Source organism: Stomoxys calcitrans, chromosome 4 (genome assembly GCF_963082655.1).
Source record: "Stomoxys calcitrans chromosome 4, idStoCalc2.1, whole genome shotgun sequence".
NCBI classification, from domain to species: Eukaryota; Metazoa; Arthropoda; class Insecta; order Diptera; family Muscidae; genus Stomoxys; species Stomoxys calcitrans.
This window is the reverse complement of record NC_081555.1, coordinates 115,738,723-115,758,126: the sequence shown is the minus strand read 5'-3', so window position 1 is coordinate 115,758,126 and position 19,404 is coordinate 115,738,723. Positions and strand designations below refer to the sequence as shown.

General features: G+C 37.9%; 2 protein-coding genes across 4 annotated transcripts in view; both read left to right on the top strand.

Annotated features, from left to right (window-relative positions):
* The window catches only part of LOC106081960 (uncharacterized), a 612,487-nt gene that overhangs the window by 351,598 nt on the left and 241,485 nt on the right, over positions 1–19,404 (top strand). The window lies entirely within an intron of this gene.
* On the top strand, positions 17,187–18,541 carry LOC106091468 (uncharacterized). Its single transcript, XM_013257996.2, has 2 exons — positions 17,187–17,267; positions 17,321–18,541. Exons 1-2 carry the CDS (start codon positions 17,225–17,227, stop codon positions 18,376–18,378), a joined length of 1,101 nt encoding a protein of 366 aa, XP_013113450.2. The 5' UTR covers positions 17,187–17,224; the 3' UTR covers positions 18,379–18,541.

Below are 19,404 nucleotides of genomic sequence, written 5' to 3'. Positions count from 1 at the left end.
CGATAACCTCATCTCTCGATTCGGGTGCGATGACTGTTTCATTGACACCGTCGCTGTCTGAATCCGAGTCAGAAACACCACATTTACTTAAAGCCTGGGGTCGAACTGTGCATTCCTCTGGTTTATCCGTCTATTCCTCATTAATTAGTCTAAAGACTAGTAGTGCGCTTGAAGCATTTCTCTCGACTACAGCTGCCAAGGCACCCACACCTATAGGAGGGGAGGACAACACGCTACGCCCTGTCGCCCACCACCGTAGCTGTTAGGTCGTTGGAGTCCATTTCCAACCTACTCCAAAATGCTTTAAAATTTTTTCGTAATAGGTAGTACTTATTCCGAGATACGGATATATTTTTTTCTTTTTTGAGAAAGATTCTGACGAGAATTTGTTCATTTGAATTAATGATTTTTTAAGGCATTTTTATGTAGTTTTCTTAAAATTGTGTATTAAGTGTTAAAATGTGTGCCCACATTTATGTTTTAAACTATTATTATAGACCATATTATTACTGTCTCTTAGAGACTATAAATTTATCCGCAGGGTACATTTAGGTTTATTCAACTAAAAGTGCTTAGTAAATTAACCAAAGTTTTGCATGAAAGAAGTATTAAACATCCTCTTCAAGTGCTGTCACCATTTTAAATTCAAGAAACCATGAAGTATAGGCAAATTTTTCTTACCCCATTTTTTTTCAAGTGAAATTGCAAAGCGGCAAAACATTTGAAATTAATTAAACCAAACAGCTTAACAGCTTAGACGCTATGCCATTGCCACATGAATGGCATTCCATTAAACACACACACACCCACGTCCGTCTTGCAACCCTCCCCTCGTCATCTCAAGTTTCGTGTTGTCTTTTATGCCCATTCCAATTCCAGGCATCCTTATGGCAAGCAGAGCATCGTGAACTTAAATAAGACTAATGATTGCGTTTGTGAAAGGTTTAATGCTGCTCCCTGTACCAGCTTCGCATTTCTCTCGGCAATGTCAAGGAAAATGTGACACAGCCAACTGAAACAATAAAAGAACAAATGCTTGTGGTGGTTGCTTTCAGCCAATTTTTGTTGGCCTGGGGGTATTTGGAAAGCTAAACAACAACCCACGAAAAATATCACTTTTATGCATGTTTTGGTGTTGGCGGTTGGTTGATAATAATTAATGTGATTATAACTCGTTGCGTATACGTAATGAATTCGCCCGCACATAACTATTATTCATCATACGCACCAGGGGTATGGTACTCTCACATCGACAGCAAGAGTATATTGACTATTTACGTGATTTGTTGTCTGTGGTAGAGTATTTTCAGTATTTACGTTATTTTTTTTTTTGCCAATGCCAATATTTGCGTGTCATTTGCTTGAAACGTGCCATACAGGAGGATTCCTATTTCTTTATTGCCATCTCTACCGTCATTTCAGTGGTGTACACATTTGTTTATTTTTAAATGTACTAAGTTGGTTGTGGCCACTAACCTTAATCAGGATAAATGTACCATATTTCTTAGAATTTCATCTGAGTGACATTATTGATACTGACAGCTACAAATCATGTAATTTCTATAAATAAAGTAAAGCCTTAGCTGGGAGTGATGTTAATTTAACAGAAACAAGCGATTGGGAAAGTATCGAAATTTATGGGCCAATAGTCCATAACACTGTGGAGCAAAATAGCAGGAAAACGAAAAAGATTATGAAAGAAGAGGCAAAAAGAGAAGATACGCGTATCTGCATTTTGAAAGTTTACATCAGAAAGTAACCTCTCAAGAAAGGGAAGTTCCCTTCTTCTTGACACTTTCTTCGGCTTAATTTTTAGGATTACTCGTAATCCCTTAATTTTTGGTGTATGTTGTCTTCGGCAATATTATTAACAAGGCTGCCAGCAATATTGATGTAAAACATTTAGACCCTAAAGCGACTCACTTAAGGAGTCCTTCAGGTCCTTTTTTCCAAAAGGGCTATAACTCTTTTAAAATGTTCTTATGACTGATAACAAGTAAAAAGGCGTTTAGTTCGGCCGGGCCGAACCTCGGGTATATATGAAAACCACTTTTCTTCAAAGTCCGGTGAAAAATGCATTATTTATGTCCCCATAGCAGCTATATCGAAATATGGTCCGATTTGAACTAGATTCGGCAGGGACATTGAGTGGTCTAATAAAAGCAAATCACTCTTAAATTTTTTAGAACAAAATATTGTGTTTTTTTAATAGCTATATTTGGATATAAACCGATCTGAACCATAAACGACACGGATGTCGAATAGCATGACATAAGCCACTGTGTCAAATTTCAGCGAAATCGGATCATAAATACATCTTTTATGGGACCAAGACTTTAAATAGAGAGATCGGTCTATATGGCAGCTATAACCAAATCTGAACCAATCTGGGCCAAATTGAAGAAGAATGTCGAAGGGCCTAACACAACTAACTGTCCCAAATTTCGGCGAAATCGGACAATAAACGCGTCACTTATCGGTCCAAGACCTTAAATCAAGAGATCGGTCTATATGACAGCTATATCCAAATTTGGACCGATCTTGACGAAGAATATCGATGAGCCTAACACAACTCACTGTTCCAAATTTTGTTGATATCGGCGCCTTTTATGGGCCGAAATCCTTAAATTGAGAGAACGGGCTATATGGCAGCTATATCCAAATCTGGACCGATTTGGGCTCAATTGAAGAAACATATCGATGAGCCTAACACAACTCACTTTCCCAAATTTCGGCGACATTGGACAATAAATGCGCCTTTTATGGACCCAAGACCTTAAATTGAGAGAACGAACTATATGGCAGCTATATCCAAATCTGAACCGATCTGGGCCAAATTGAAGAAGAATATCGATGATCCTAACACAACTCTTTTTCCCAAATTTCGGCGACATGGGACAATAAATGCGCCTTTTATGGGCCGAAAACCTTAAATGGAGAGATCGGTCTATATGGCAGCTATATCTAAATTTGGACCGATTGGGGTCAAATTAAAAAAGGGTATTGACTGGCCTAACACAACTCACTGTCCCAAATTTTAGCAAAGTCGGATAATAAATACGGCTTTTATGGGCCTAAGACCCTAAATCGGTGGATCGGTCTATATGGGGGCTATATCAAGATATAGTCCAATATAGCCTATTTTCGATCTAAATCTGCTTATGGACAAAAAAGAATCTGTGCAAAGTTTCAGCTCAATATCTCTATTTTTAAAGACTGTTGCTTGATTTCAACCTTAGCGCAGAGGTTAGCATGTCCGCCTATGACGCTGAACGCCTGGGTTCGAATCCTGGCGAGACCATCAGAAAAAAATTTTCAGCGGTGGTTTTCCCCTCCTAATGCTGGCAACATTTGTGAGGTACTATGCCATGTAAAACTTCTCTCCAAAGAGGTGACGCACTGCGGTACGCCGTTCGGACTCGGCTATAAAAAGGAGGCTCCTTATCATTGAGCTTAAACTTGAATCGGACTGCACTCATTGATATGTGAGAAGTTTGCCCCTGTTCCTTAATGGAATGTTCATGGGCAAAATTTGCATTTTTAGCTTGATTTCAACAGACAGACGGACGGACGGGCAGACGGTCAGACTGTCAGATCGTCTTAGAATTTTATGACGATCAAGAATAAATATACTTTTTACGGTCGGAAATGGATACTTCGATGTGTTGCAAACGGAATGTCAAAATGAATATAAACCGATGAACCGAGACCGATCTGCCTAAAATTTGGCATGGATTGTTTTGTTGCTGATCTTAACATATCTGCAATATTTCATCAAAATCGGTTCAGATTTGGATAAAGCTCCCGTATATATGTATCGCCCGATTTGCACTTAAATGACCGTAGTGGCAACAATTTTCAACCGATCTGCCTAAAATTTGGCATGGATTGTTTTGTTGCTGATCTTAACATATATGCAAGACTTCATTAGAATCGGTTTAGATTTCGATATAGCTCCTAATATATGTATTGCCCGATTTGCACTTAAATGACCGTAATGGCAACAATTTTCAACTGATCTACACGAAATTGGGCGCGGATTGTTTTGTTGTTGATCTTAACCTATCTGCCAGGTTTCATCAAAATCGGTTCAGATTTGGATATAGCTCCCGTATATATGTATCGCCCGATTTGCACTTAAATGGCCGTAATGGCAACAATTTTCAACCGATCTACACGAAATTGGGCGCGGATTGTTTTGTTGCTGATCTTAAAATATCTGCAATATTTCATCAAAATCGGTTCAGATTTGGATATAACTCCCGTATATATGTATCGCCCGATTTACACTAAAATGACCGTAGTGGCAAAATTTTCAACCGATCTGCACAAAATTTGGCGAGAATTGTTTTGATGCTGATCTTAACATATCTGCAATATTTCATAAAAATCAGTTCAGATTTGGATATAGCTCTCATATATATGTATCGCCCGATTTGCACTTAAATGGCCGTAATGGCAACAATTTGCAACCAATCTGCACAAAATTTGGCACGGATTGTTTTGTTACTGATCTTAACATATATGCAAGACTTCATCAGAATCGGTTTAGATTTGGATATAGCTCCCATATATATGTATCGCCCGATTTGCACTTAAATTGTTGTAGTAATTAAAATCTTCAACAGATCTGCACAAAATTTGGCGTGAATTGTTTTGTTACTGATCTTATCATATCTGCTAGATTTCATATCGGTTCTGATTTGAATATTGCTCCCATAGCTGTGATATACATAGATATATGTATATGACAGCTATTAGCCCGAATTTATAATTTTAGGATAGGTGTAGGGTATTACAGTCGGCTCCGCCCCATATGTGCCTTTCCTTGCTGGTTTTCTTCTAGAGTCTTTGCAACACACATTTATCAACCGTTCTTTTCAAATCTTTGCCCTTTTTTCTACGACTACCACAAATCAGGTGGATTTTGGTCGAAATTTGTTAAGACTTGGATATAGCTCCCTTATAGAGGATCGTCCAATTTGTACTAATATTGTAATAATGTTGTCATTTATTAACCGATTCACGGAAAATTTGGCACAAAGGATTCATATATGATTCCCGACATTGAAGTTGAATTTCATCAAAATCGGTTAATATTCAGATATAGCTTTCGTATATGTGTTTCAAACGATTTTCATTTTTAAAGCCTGCATAAATAATGTGGTATAGGATATCAATAGGTCGTCTTCGCCCGACTTTAGCCCGTCCTTACTTTTCAGTTTTAAATTTTCATCCGAATCTATGGTAGTGAGTATCCTAGACTGGACCAACCGAACATTGCGCCTTTTACCTCAATAGCAAGAGTTTACTTATTTTGCCTTCCATGAAAACTAGTAGAAAATATTCCATTTCATAACCGCTTACATCAAGTCTTAATATATTGGGTTGCCCAAAAAGTAATTGCGGATTTTTCATATAGTCGGCATTGACAAATTTTTTCACAGCTTGTGACTCTGTAATTGCATTCTTTCTTCTGTCAGTTATCAGCTGTTATTTTTAGCTTGCTTTAGAAAAAAAGTGTGAAAAAGTATATTTGATTAAATTTCATTCTAAGTTTTATTAAAATTGCATTTACTTTCTTTTAAAAAATACGGAATTACTTTTTGGGCAACCCAATACATATATGTATATCTGTATTATCCTATGCAGTTTCCGTCATTATGTGCCACACTAAGTACTTCATATACGATTTTAATGTTATGCACAAAGTTTGTTATACCTCTTGGTGTGCATATTACATGCGGCTTAGTTGAGCGTACTTTTAAATTTCCTGTTGCATGTTCACAAGGGAAATTAGTGAATCTCCTGTAACACTATAGCTCAAAAAAAAGGGGTGATAACAACGTTCACGGCAACCTCTCATTAGATTGTTGTTATTGTTTTTGTTTCCTACATTACACACGTGTGCTCTCTAAGCTTTGTTGGCATTTTAACTATGTAGCAGTGTCACGAAAAGATGGGGGTTGTAATATGAGAGTTAATTTTTAGCATGTTTTAGAATGTTTATCTGCTATGGCGAAAGTTTTTAGATAATTATTTTAAAAATTTTGGGTTTAGCGATAAATAGTTATAAGAAAATGTATACTCTATCATAATATGTTATCTTGTAATAATGATAAAGTTTCTTTTTAAAGAGGATATATTAGTGTATTATATTAATTAGGTAAGGTTAGGTTCAGCGGAAGAGAGGAGCTACTAAACTCCGGCTCTCTCGCAGACCTCAACAAGTCTAAAGGAACAACTCCTACGGATTTAACAAGTTGAAACTGAAGGTCTATAGAAGCGGTGGGGTTGGGGAATCAGGAGATGATTCAGCAGATGTTGCTGAACACTTGTCTGAGGAATTATCGACTACATCTCTAAAGTCTGCAGGATTGCAGAAAACTGAAAGTCCTCCTGCCACTATCGGAACAGGATAGGTAGGCGTCGAAACGGGATCCCACAAGCTCTGTGTGGGTGGGTCATCCAGTTGGAGTAGGCTCAAGGTGTGGACTAGTGGGGAAGCACGGAACTTAAAAAGTACTTCAACAGTAGCAGCTAATGAAGCATCTAAAGAGGAATCGTTGTTGTTGTTCTAGTCCCTGTAGGTGAGCAAGCTCGTTCCGGTCCAAAGGACTAATCGTCATTGGTTATTTGAAGGCGCCTATAACCCGCATTTGTGGAAGAGCCGGTGCCGTGGGGCCTCACACTGAGACTCTCCACTCGATAACGCTGATTGTCCGCTACTGCCGTTGCAGCTACTCCGTATGAAGCATTCCACTATCCCCCACTAGTGGACGCGCCTGGTAGCTCGCAGCTGTACCGATCTCCCTCTAGCGAGCACAATCAAAATTGGCTGATATTTCGCACAATGACTTCTGGTGTGGTTTCCAAAATGGAAATCAAGTATGGTCCGAATTGGTCCACAAATTGATATATATCCAATAGCATAGCAATCCTTTCCTGGCCTTTAAAGAAATATGGGCAAACAAGTTGACAAATGCCGTGGTGGAAGGTAAATACGATTCGGGCCTGCCAAAATTAGCACTGTTTTACTTGTTAAGATTTGATTTAGAAATATTGCAACCCAACAGCGATGAGTTTAAATGTTGATTACCTTTATAAGTTGTTTATTTGACGAAAATAAATTATTTCGTTGATTTGCCTCAATGTTGAAATTAAAACTTTTCTACATTATCATAACATTGAAAAAAGAACACGAAGCTAACGTTATCTTATTAATACACATGTTGCCATATCATGATGGCATGCGAAAATACGTGTCATGTGTCTCAACTCCGGAAGCAGAATAAACATAAAATCCAATACAAATTCTTGGTATTTACTAGGGGGTTGGCCTAAAGTTTTCTTAGTAGAAGGAACGCAGTTGAAAAATTGAAATGAAAAGTTTTTACTTGAAGCTCGCTAGTTGAGATTGTAAACGAGCTAAATTAGTCCACATTTAGATATTTAGAAATACGCCTGTATAGGGCGCAATATTATGACTTCAAATGGCTATACAAAGTATGGTCCAAGTTGGTCCATATCCTGATAAAATAAAAATTTTGCCCATGAACATTCCACTAAGGAACTGGGACAAACTTCTCACATATCAATGAGTGCGGTCCGATTCAAGTTCAAGCTCAATGATAAGGGGACTCCCTTTTGTAGCCGAGTTCGAGGGGCGTGTCGCAGTGCGACACCTCTTTGGAGAGAAGTGGCATAGTACCTCACAAATGTTGCCAGCATAAGAAGGCCAAAAACAGCTGAACTTTTTTTTCTTATGGTCTCGCCAGGATTCGAACCCAGGCGTTTAGCGTCATAGGCGGACATGCTAACCTCTTCGCTACGGTGGCCTACCCATTGCGCCCTCTCATGTATATTTTCGACATTCCGTCGACGCAAAACGCAGCGTAAAGATGTCGCCTCTATGCACGCAGCTCATTATTTGTATAGGAAGATTCTCTACAGACTTGCATACATGTTTGAAAATCCCCTCATTATTCAGATCCTCCACTTGGGATCGATGATCTGGTGGAATTCTACCGGATGCATAGCCGATATCTATGACTGCATAAATCATTTCACCTCTGTTGTGCTTCCTTGCCACACTGGCGTAAGAGGGCGACTCCTTACTATTCTCAGCGACCATCTTCCCCTTCCATGATGGCGGTGGCCTCCCTTTGGAAGTCACAGTCCTCCATGAAGACTCAGGGCCGTGCGTGCCTCCTTCGTTCCTGTTCCAACTTTGTCTACCTCCTCAGGACACTGTCTGGAGTCTCCATTGTGGGATGGCTGGCTTGGTTTTCCCAGAGTACTTGAAAGCGGGGGGCTGTTCTTCCTCTTCAGTATTTGACCAGTGTTATGCTCTTCGGATATCTGATTCTCTTTCCTGCTTCCGAAGAAGTGTCTTTTTAGGCAAACAGGGAATAAAGGATAGAATTTGTTATGCCATTATAGATATATTAGGTAATAGTCCGATTCAGACCATAAGTGATTTAAATGTTGAAGACCACAGTAGTAGTTATTGGGTAGTATTTCTGTTCATTCGGATAAGAATTGCGCCTTGTAGGGGCTCATGCAACAAAATCATCAGATCGGTTTGTATGGGAGCTGTATCAGGCTCTAGATCGATTAAGGCCATATTGGACACGTATGTTGAAGTCCATGGGAGTAGCCGTTGTTCAAAATTTCAGCAAAATCGGATAAGAATTACGGCCTCTACAGGCTCAAGAAATCAAGATCCACCATTGGTATATGTGGCAGCTATATCAGGTTATCGACCTTACATCAAACAACTTCATGCTAAATTTCAGCCAAATCGAATGAGAATTGCGCCCTCTATTGGCTCAAGAAGTCAAGATCCAAGATCGGTTTTTATGGTAGTTATTAGGTTGCCCAAAAAGTAATTGCGGATTTTTTTAAAGAAAGTAAATGCATTTTTAATAAAACTTAGAATGAACTTTAATCAATTATACTTTTTTACACTTTTTTTCTAAAGAAGAAAGAATGCAATTACAAGAATTAAAGAATGCAATTACGCAAATTAAAGAAGAAAGAATGCAATTACAGAGTCACAAGCTGTGAAAAAATTTGTCAACCCCGACTATATGAAAAACCGCAATTACTTTTTGGGCAACCCAATATATCAGGTTATAGATTGATTTGAAGCGTACTACGCACATTTGTTGGAAGTCAAAAAAACAACTTTATACAAAATTTCAGCCAAATCAAATGAAAACTGCGCCCTCTATTGGCTCAACCAATTTCAGCCAAATCGGATGAGAATTGCGCCCTCTAGAGGCTCAAGAAGTCAAGATGCCAGATCGGTTTATATGGCAGCTATATCAGGATATGGACTGATTTGAACTATACTCAGGACAGTAGTTGGAAGTCATAACTTAACATCTAATGCTAACTTTCAGCCAAATCGGATGAGAATTGCGCCCTCTAGTGGCAGCTATATCAGGTTGTGAACCGATTTAAACCATACTTAGCACAGTTCCTGGAAGTGACACCAAAACACCACATGTAAATTTTCTGCCAAATCGGATAAGAATTGCGCTCTCTAGAGGCTCAAGAAGTCAAGACCCCAGATCGGCTTATATGGCAGCTATATCAAAACCTTTACCGATTTGGCCCATTTACAATCCCAACTGACCTACATTAATAAGATATATTTGTGCAAAATTTCAAGCGTTCAGCTTTACTCCTTCGGAAGTTAGCGTGCTTTCAACAAACGGACGGACACGGCTAGATCGACCTAAAATGTCATGACGATCAAAAATATATATATTTTTTGGGTCTTAGACGCATATTTCGAGCTATTACAAACGGAATGACGAAACTATGGTGGAGGGTATAAATAAAAAAAGGTAGGCGCTTGAAATTTTGCATGAACACATCTTAATAGTGTAAGTCGGTTGGGATTGTAAATGAACCACATCTCTCCACCATATAAACTTATCCTAGATCTTCTTGAGTCTCTAGAGGGCACAATTTTTATCCGATTTGACAGAAATGAGGTGTTTTGTTATGACTTCCAAAACGTGATAAGTATGGTTTAAATTTGGTTATAACCTGATAGATCTGCCATATAAACCGATCTCGGATCTTATCTGGTTGAGCCTCTAGAGGGCGCAATTATTAACCAATTTGCATGAAGTGTTTTGTTTTGACTTGAAACAACTTTTTCGAGTATGATCGAAGTTTGTCTATAACCTGATATAGTTCCCAAATAAACCGATATCCTGATTTTATTTCTTAGCGGCTCAAGAAATAAAATCAGGATATCGGTTTATTTTTCAATTTTTATCCTTTTGCTGAAATTTTGAACAGTGACTTCCACTATGGTCGCCAACATCCAAACCAGTATGGTCCGAGTGGGTCCATAATATACTCTAATAGCATAACCATTCATATCCATTATCCTTTGTTTGCCTATTAAGAAGCTGACTATATAGATCCACTGTTTAGTTTACAGATCGGCTTACAATTACTTTCTAATTTTATTTAGCAATGTCCGTCTGTATTCCTGTAATCAAGGTACGGTTCACATTTCTTGGCCGATTACAATAAAATTTTGCTCATGTAATATTGGGTTGCCCAAAAAGTAATTGCGGATTTTTCATATAGTCGGTGTTGACAAATTTTTTCACAGCTTGTGACTCTGTAATTGCATTCTTTCTTCTGTCAGTTATCAGCTGTTACTTTTAGCTTGCTTTAGAAAAAAAAAGTGTAAAAAAAGTATATTTGATTAAAGTTCATTCTAAGTTTTATTAAAAATTCATTTACATATACTCTTTTAAAAAACCCGCAATTACTTTTTGGGCAACCCAATATTTTGGCCCGATTTTTTGGCCGAATGAATATCCGCACTCTCTTTTCAACCAAATCTAATATCTTGGCCTAGTCCAGGTAGGCGGGTGGTACAAAGACTAAACATTTTATGTAGTCAACACATTGAGTTTTCGTTTGCGAAAAATGTGTGTTTGACAAACATTAACTGTTTTAGTTTCTTTAGAAGAATTCTTAAAGGAAATTTGTTTTGACAAATTTAACGAATTTCGAAAAATGCAATTTAACAATCCTGAAATATTAAACTAATTTTTTTTTAATTTATAGAAAAATTTATAAGTTTTCTAATCATTATACTTCCCTTTAACCTGCAATATATTTGATTTGGCATCCCTAATCCCTAGCTTTACTAATTAATTATCTTCAAAGACTTTGAATTCCTTTCCCTTGGCTCAACATTTCTACTCTCTTTGAGAGGGTTCATCAAAGTAAAAGCCTTTGGCAGTGCCTGCAGTAAGACAAGGAAAATAAATGAATGTGAAAAAGGCTGTGATGCAACCAACAGAAGGGACTTTGCCATTACTGTGCGAATTACACGTGCAAATTTCAAATGATTAACTGCGTTGCAATGACACACTCCATTGCGTCATTGCTGAAAAGTGCAGAGCGACAAAAGTGACAATGCATTTAATATCATTTTGAATTATTCTAAAGTCAATGCGAAGGCGGAGGGAAAATCATAATGTAATTAAATGAGAAATTGTAAGTATTCCTTCTATAATAACCTTCCTTACAATAACAACAACCAATGTTATAATAAAACAAAAGAAATTAAAGGAAATGAAAGAAAAAACTCCGGAAAGGCTTCTCAGTATAATCTGAATAAGAAGGTTTGTCATTAAAGCTCAACTCAAAAACGCGGAGATATGATTTTATTTACATGAAAGGCTACAACAACCCACAAATAAAAAATTGTTTATATTTATCACTAGCTCGCCTGGGCCCGCTCCGCTGCGACTTCTTTTTCCTTATATGGAACAAAATTATCCTCCGAATACTTATTTTGAACAATTAAAGAGCTTTGAGTGAAACACCATGCTACGAAAATAGTATGTCTATATAGTTTGAGAAATATAGTTTGAGAATATAAATGCCTTTATCTGAATTCCATATGATCATTATTCGTCTATGAATTCGCTCGGAGGGTTTATGGCCATTTAAGTTTGGATGTTAAAGACTTATTTTAGCTTAAAAGACTATATTGGAGCCCGATATTCTCATATGGATTTTAGTAGTGAAAAGTGCCCCAGGGTGGTGGTTGGTGGGTTAAGGGGGGTTGTGTGGACTCCAAGAAACGTGGTCCCGTAAGTGGGTATGCATTTCGTGCCCTACTCCCAAATACTTTTCATTTGAGCCCCAAATTGCCAAGATTGGTAGATATGTATGTCCAATTTAGGGATGTTTTGTGGAGTGAGGTGGTCCCACATATACTTAGCCCTGAAAAAATATTAGCATCATGCTCTACCCTCAAAAATCATTTTTCATACCCCATATTGCCATTGGTTTAAGGGGAGTTTATGGAATGAGGCGTCCCCCAGACACTTGGCCCCAAATTGTTTATTAAATTCGTTTTTAAATCTCCAATACCTTTCATTTGAGCCACATATTACTATGGTCGGTAAATTTTTACTATTTGGGGGGTGTTTTAGGGGAAGGGGCGGTGCTCCAAATACATGGTCCCACTTTTGGATATCAGATTCGTTTTATACTCCCAAACACCTTTATTTGACCCCATATTGCGTTTTTGGGGAAAGGGTAGACACCCAGAAAATTGGTTCTGAAAGTGGGCACCAATTTTGTGTTCTACTCTACTTTCGTGCTCGTTTTTGGGGAGAGGGTAGACACCCAGAAAATTGGTTCTGAAAGTGGGTACCAATTTTGTGCTCTACTCTACTTTCGTGCTCTACGTCCTATTTGTTGGTGGGACGTCGCTTAGACAGTTGGTACCGAATCATGATATCACATTCGTAGTCTATTCCCAATTACCTTTCATTTGAGCCCCATATTTCCATAGTCGAGAAAAATGACCGGTTTTTGAGGTATAGTGTGGCCACTCAGTGACTTGGCTCTGAAAACTCTAAAATACCTCTTATTTGAGTTTTATGGGGTTGGGGTGGCCCATAAACACTTTTTCCCGAATTTTGATATCAGATTAGTGCTTTACTCCCAAAGACTTTTGATTTAAGCCCCATATTGGTATGGTCATAAATTTGTCCCCTTTGGGGGGTGTTTTGGGGAAGGGGTGGACCACCAGAAACTTGGTCCCTTATTTGGATATGAAATTCGTAATCTACTCGCAAATACCATTCATTTGAGTCCCATATTGCCATTGTCAGTAAATATGTCAGATTTAGGGGGTTTTTGGAGGTTGGGGTGGTCCCCAAAAAACACTTGGTTCGGCAATTGGATATCAGATACGTTTTTTACTCTTAATTACCTTTCATTTGAGTCCCATATTGTCGTGATTGGACTACATATATATTTGGTTGGTTTTGTGGGGGTGGGCCGGCCCCCTAGGTACACCATCCGAAATTTGGATACAAAATTTTTGTTTGAAGGTTTCTATAAGAGAGCACACAAAATTTTGGTTAAATCGCCCCACCCATCTCCGAGATCTGGGGTTTCTGAAAATTAGTGTAAGGGGGAGGATCCGCCCCCCTCAGATATCAAAAATTGCAGCACCCTTTTTTACCATGGGACCATTATGCACCATCTGTGAAAATTTTAAGAAAATGGGTACAGCTGTTTCTGAGTCTATAAAGAACACACAAACAAACAAAAAAAAAAAAAAAAAACGGGCGATGCATATATATGGGAGCTATATTTAAATCTGAACCAATCTGAACCACCCATCTTCGAGATCTGGCGTTTCTGAAAATTAGTGTAAGGGGGAGCGCCCGCCCCTCCTCAGATATCAAAAATTTTAGTACCCTATTTTCACCATGGGATCATTATGCACCATCTGTGAAAATTTTAAGAAAATCGGTACAGCCGATTCTGAGTCTATAAGGAACACACAAACAAACAAACAAACAATATAAGAAGAATCATACATATATATGGAAGCTATATGTAAATCTGAACCGACTTGGATTAAATTTTGCACGTATGTTAAGGTCAGTAACAAAACATTCCGTGCCAAATTTTCTGCAGATCGGTTGAAAATTGTAGCTACTACGGCCATTTAAGTGCCATTTAAGTCGGGCGATAGGTATATATGGGAGCTATATCTAAATCTGAACCGATTTTGATTAAATCTTGCACATATGTTAGTATCAAAAACAAAACTGTCCGTGCCAAATTTTGTGCAGATCGGTTGAAAATTGCAGCTACTACGGCCATTTAAGTGCAAATCGGGCGATACATATACATGGGAGCTATATCTAAATCTGAAACGATTTTGATGAAATTTTGCACATATGTTAAGGTCAGTAGCAAAACATCACATGCCAAATTTTGTGCAGATCGTTTGAAAATTGTAGCTACTACGGCCATTTAAGTGCAAGTCGGGCGATGTATATATATGGGAGCTATATCTAAATCTGAACCGATTTTGATTAAATCTTGCACATATATTAAAGTCAGTAACAAAACATTCCGTGCCAAATTTGGTACAGATCGGTTGAAAACTGTAGCTACTATGGCCATTTAAGTGGAAATCGGGCGGTACATATATATGGGAGCTATATTTAAATCTGAACCGACTTTTTACCAGAGACAACAGAGTTCGTCCTTGAGCCAAAAAAGTGATATGTGCAGATTTTCGTGAAGATTGGATAACAAATACGACGACCTGCACTTTGATTACAAGAAAACATGGACTTACAGACGGACATGGCTAAATCGAATCAGAAAGTGATTCTGAGTCAATCGGTATACTTATCAATGGGTCTAGCTCTTCTCCTTCTTAGCGTTGCAAATAAATGTACAAACTTATAATACCCTATACCTCAGTGGTGGTGTAGGGTATACAAATCAAGCCGATCGGTCCAACAAATGAGAGTTTGGAAAGCTGATCAAAATTTGACATACTCGAGGGGACTAACTTCAGGCCCCATTGATCAGCCTCTGGAGCCACTATGGTCCCAAATTTTGCACACTTATTGGAAAACACATCAACATCCTAGGATTCAGACTACGAAAAGTTTCGTGTAAATATCTATATACGTTAAAAAATTCCAGAATTAATTCCAAGATTTTTTGATTTGGCAATACTGTGCAGTGCTTCATTAATCTTCAATTATGCAATCCTAACAATTTTTTTCTCTGTCTCTGTTTTATATAATTAACAGCATTTTATTTACGCAAACATTGTGCCAATGGCAATATTATATTTCACACGACAAAACGTCCTAATTAAATTCCCATAATCCAGAGCATTCATTTAATGCTCCACACTAAAAATCACTTTTTAAGCCGATGATGCTGATGATTAGTCCCCGAGGGTGTAAAAGCAAAAAACCCAAAACAACTTTCACTCGTTTTGCAAACAACAACGAGGATAATTAACTTATTTGCCATGTTTCGAACAAAAACAGATTCTCTCCAAAGTCAATTAACATTTGGTGTGACATTTTCCAGCTAATCTGCATAAAGAGCAGCCCATTTGAGGTACAGTAAAAAAAAATTTACATTGTCGTTGTTGGTATTTGCAACGTCAACAGATGTTCCATAAATTTAAAATCTTTAACAAAAACTGAACAAGAGGGGAAAAGTTTAAAAAGAGTTAATGTTCAAATTGTGTTTCATTCTATGGCCATGACTTATGACAGTCTAATGATAGCTGATGGAATAAACATCGGTGTCGTTGTAATTTTCTACGATTGTTGACCTTTGACTTGTTTTGTGAAAATTAATTCTGCAAAAGGTATCAATCTGTGATATCTTCGGCGCCCTACACTCATTGGTTAATATAAGATAAAAAAGTACATTCGTTAATAGGGTGATTTTTAGCTATTATCTTTTTGGCAACACTGGTTTAAACAGCTCTCACGATTTTCCGATTTGACTTTTGAGCCCCTGGAAGCCACAATCTTTTTCCCATTTGGCTGAATTTGACTTCTTGAGGGGATTTTGACTTCTTGAGCCTCTAGAGGGCGCAATTCTCTTCCGATTTGGCAGAAATTTTGTACAACAGCTTCTCTTATGACCTTCAACATACGTGTGTAATATGGTCGATCAATAGCTTGATATAGCTCCCATATAAACCTATATCCTGATTTTGCCTCTTGAGCCCCTACAAGGCGCAATTCATATCCGAATGAACTGAAATATTTAACAATGACTTCTTCAATGTTCGGCATTAATTTATGGTCCGAATCGGACTATAAGTTGTTATAGCTCCAATAGCATAACAGTTCTTATTTATTATTCTAAGGTTGCCTAAAAAGAGATACCTCGCAAAGAACTCGACAAATGCGTTCCATGGTGGAGGGTATATAAGATTCGGCCCGGCCGAACCCTCTTACTTTTTTGTTCTAGTGTACTTGACTACTGTATCTGATGATTGTGTCAGTCCACACTGCCACTGGTGATTCTTCATTCATATTTGTTAGAAACCCACATCATTACCTCTTCTTCCGAACTTTTTTTTATTATTTTTTCCCAAATGGGAAGAGTTGATTTTCGCTATGCTCCTTAGACGAACCGCTTTTACCCAATAATAAATTATGTGTGCCAACAATTCGTTGCAGGCAGCAGACATCGTCGACGCATACACCACCAGCGTGTAAGAGCTAGCTGATAAAGTTTGACGAATTAGATTCAACGTACATGCAAGCATAGAAAGATAAATTAAAATAGTTGAGAGACAAACTACCTGGTGCAATGACCCTTTAGGGATTACACACTTGTGTGAAAGTCATAACAGCCGCAATTGAACTTTGCCGTATCTACTGTTTGCACTTCTTTATATAAACGCCCCACATTATTGATTATCACAAGCAGTGAAACGCCCACAATTATATTTTGGTTAGTTTAGTTAAGCCGAATCTTAAATACCCTCAACCATGGAACACATTTTTCAAGTGCTTTGGAGGATTTCTTATTAAAGGCAAAAAACTCTAAAGTTATACAGTTGAGGGCTACTAAGCAGACGTTACGTTTTCACTACATCCAAATATAGAACTGTAACCCTTTGACCGCTGTTCTTCAATACTAATGACAATAGCTTCCCAAAAAAGTCCATACCGATGCATATTTCACTGCGGTTTATATGGCAGTTATGTATTCTGTACTGTTACAAACGCAATGAGGAAGTTAATCTTCCTTTCTATGGTGTATGCTATAAAAACATTGTGCGCTGAAAACCAAAATCAGTCTCATTTCTACGTTCAATGCATACAGAAGAATTATCTTCGGAGGCTAACGAAACACAAAAAAAAAAATGATAATACAATTTGCCATCATTATGTGGTTGGTTGTGAAGGGTAGGCGAAGCTTTGTACATGTTTGGTGTATGGAATAAATATTCTCATTGCAGATGTTTGGGGTCAACAATGTCAACTGGATGCAAGTAACATGAATAGAAAATGGATTTATGCCATTAAAACACCTTCAAATCAATACGATCTTCTGCATACGAATACATTGGAGGATGGACAGACACTGTATTTGATATGCAAAGAAGACGACATAATACAGCTGAAATGTAACCGTGGCATAATGGATCGCATACCTGATGGCTCGAAATGCATGAATGGTATAAAGTACCAGGAAATTCAGGTAATCAATGAAGTACCATGCTTCCAAAGGAATCGAGGGGAAATTTATGACATTCGTTATACTCTGGCGAGAAGCGGAACCACTCTGTCAATTTACCAGGTGTGTTATAGTAAGTTAAGCGAGGAAGCCATCTACTCCCGACACAAGACCTATGGATTGTCACTATCTTCATATGCATATAATCGTCCCACGTTTGCAGTGGGCAGTGTTACAGGCCCCACCCGAGCAGAATCATTTGAAGCTGCCAATGTTTATGCCAGCTTTGTATCACTTTTAGGTAATGGCCAGCGCTTCATCACATCCAACTCTCCCAGTAATCGCGTTATAGATCGGGGTCATTTGGTTAATGTTCAGGACCTGCTTACCTACGATCAAAAGGATGCGACAATGAATTACATCAATGTAATACCCCAATTTACCAGTGTAAATATCAAAAATTGGAAAATAATTGAGAATTGGGTTCATGGATTGCCTAAAAACGGGGAATATGTCAGCGTGCTAACTGGAACTTTTGAGGTTTTAGAGTTGGAACATTCGATAACAGGCCAACCTACTAAAATCTATCTAATGAAAAATTCTAAAAATCCCATACCAAAATATATTTATAAGGTGATAAATAGGAATGGTGTATGCACTGTCATTGTTACCCACAACAATCCTTTTACTGCTCAATTTGGCAATCATGTTGCATGCAGACCCATAGCCTGTCCTGATTCACTTGTATTCAGTCGAGTTGCTGATAGTGGAGCCAGTAATTGTTGTGACTATAATCAATTTGTTCATAACATTGGATTCCATGCCAAGTTGTGCAATTGAGTCAAGAGGTAATTCAAAGCGATAAAGGAAGCCAGAGTAATGTATTGGTGTACAATACAATTTGGGGAGAAGAAAGACATGATGCATATACAAAGAATAATACAATAAAAATCATGAATTTTGTCACTAGGGACTAGGGACACAAGATACTCGAACTGTTCAACCTCATATTGCACAAATTTATTAAATCTATATAAAGCATGTAAGGGGAGGCAAAAGTCTGGCGTAGCCGACTATATAATACCCTACACCAGCGAGTCTACATGATACTTTTAATATATACGACTTATATCCAAATTTAGTCAGACTTTCATTTTGCACACGTATTAGGATGTCAATTAAATCATCTCATGAAACATTTTTAAAAGTCGAAACGACTAAAAGATATATATGCGAACTTTACCTAAATCTGGTTCGATTTTGATGACATTTTTTGCATGTAGTGCGATGTCAAATAAAACATCTCCTGCAAAATTTTGTAAGAATGGGACCAAAATTATGGCTACTACAGCTTATCGGATGAAAGATATATATGGGAGCTATACATAAATCTGGTTCGATTCTGATGAAATTTTGCACACATACTAGGATGTCAAAAAAAAAAAAAAAAAAAACAAGTAAAAATGCATTAAGTTTGGCCGGGCCGAACTTTGGATACCCACCACCACGGGTATATATGTAAATCCCCTTTCGTCGCAATCCGGTGAAAATTGGATAACTAACGCACCCAAGTTCGGCATGGACATTGAGTGGTCTATGTCACTATTCAATTTTGTAGAACAAAATATTGGTCTCTTTGGCAGATATATCCAATTATAAACCAATCTGAACCATAATAAGGTTGGATATCGTGAGGATCAGAAAAACTCACCGTTTCAAATTACAGCGAAATCTGGTAATAAATAGAGCTTTGATGGGTCTCAGTACCCTTAACGGCAGATCGGTTGTTATGGCAGCTTTGTCTAAATATAGTCCGATCTGAATCATATTTAGGTCGGATGTTGGTAGGTCTTATTATCTTATTAC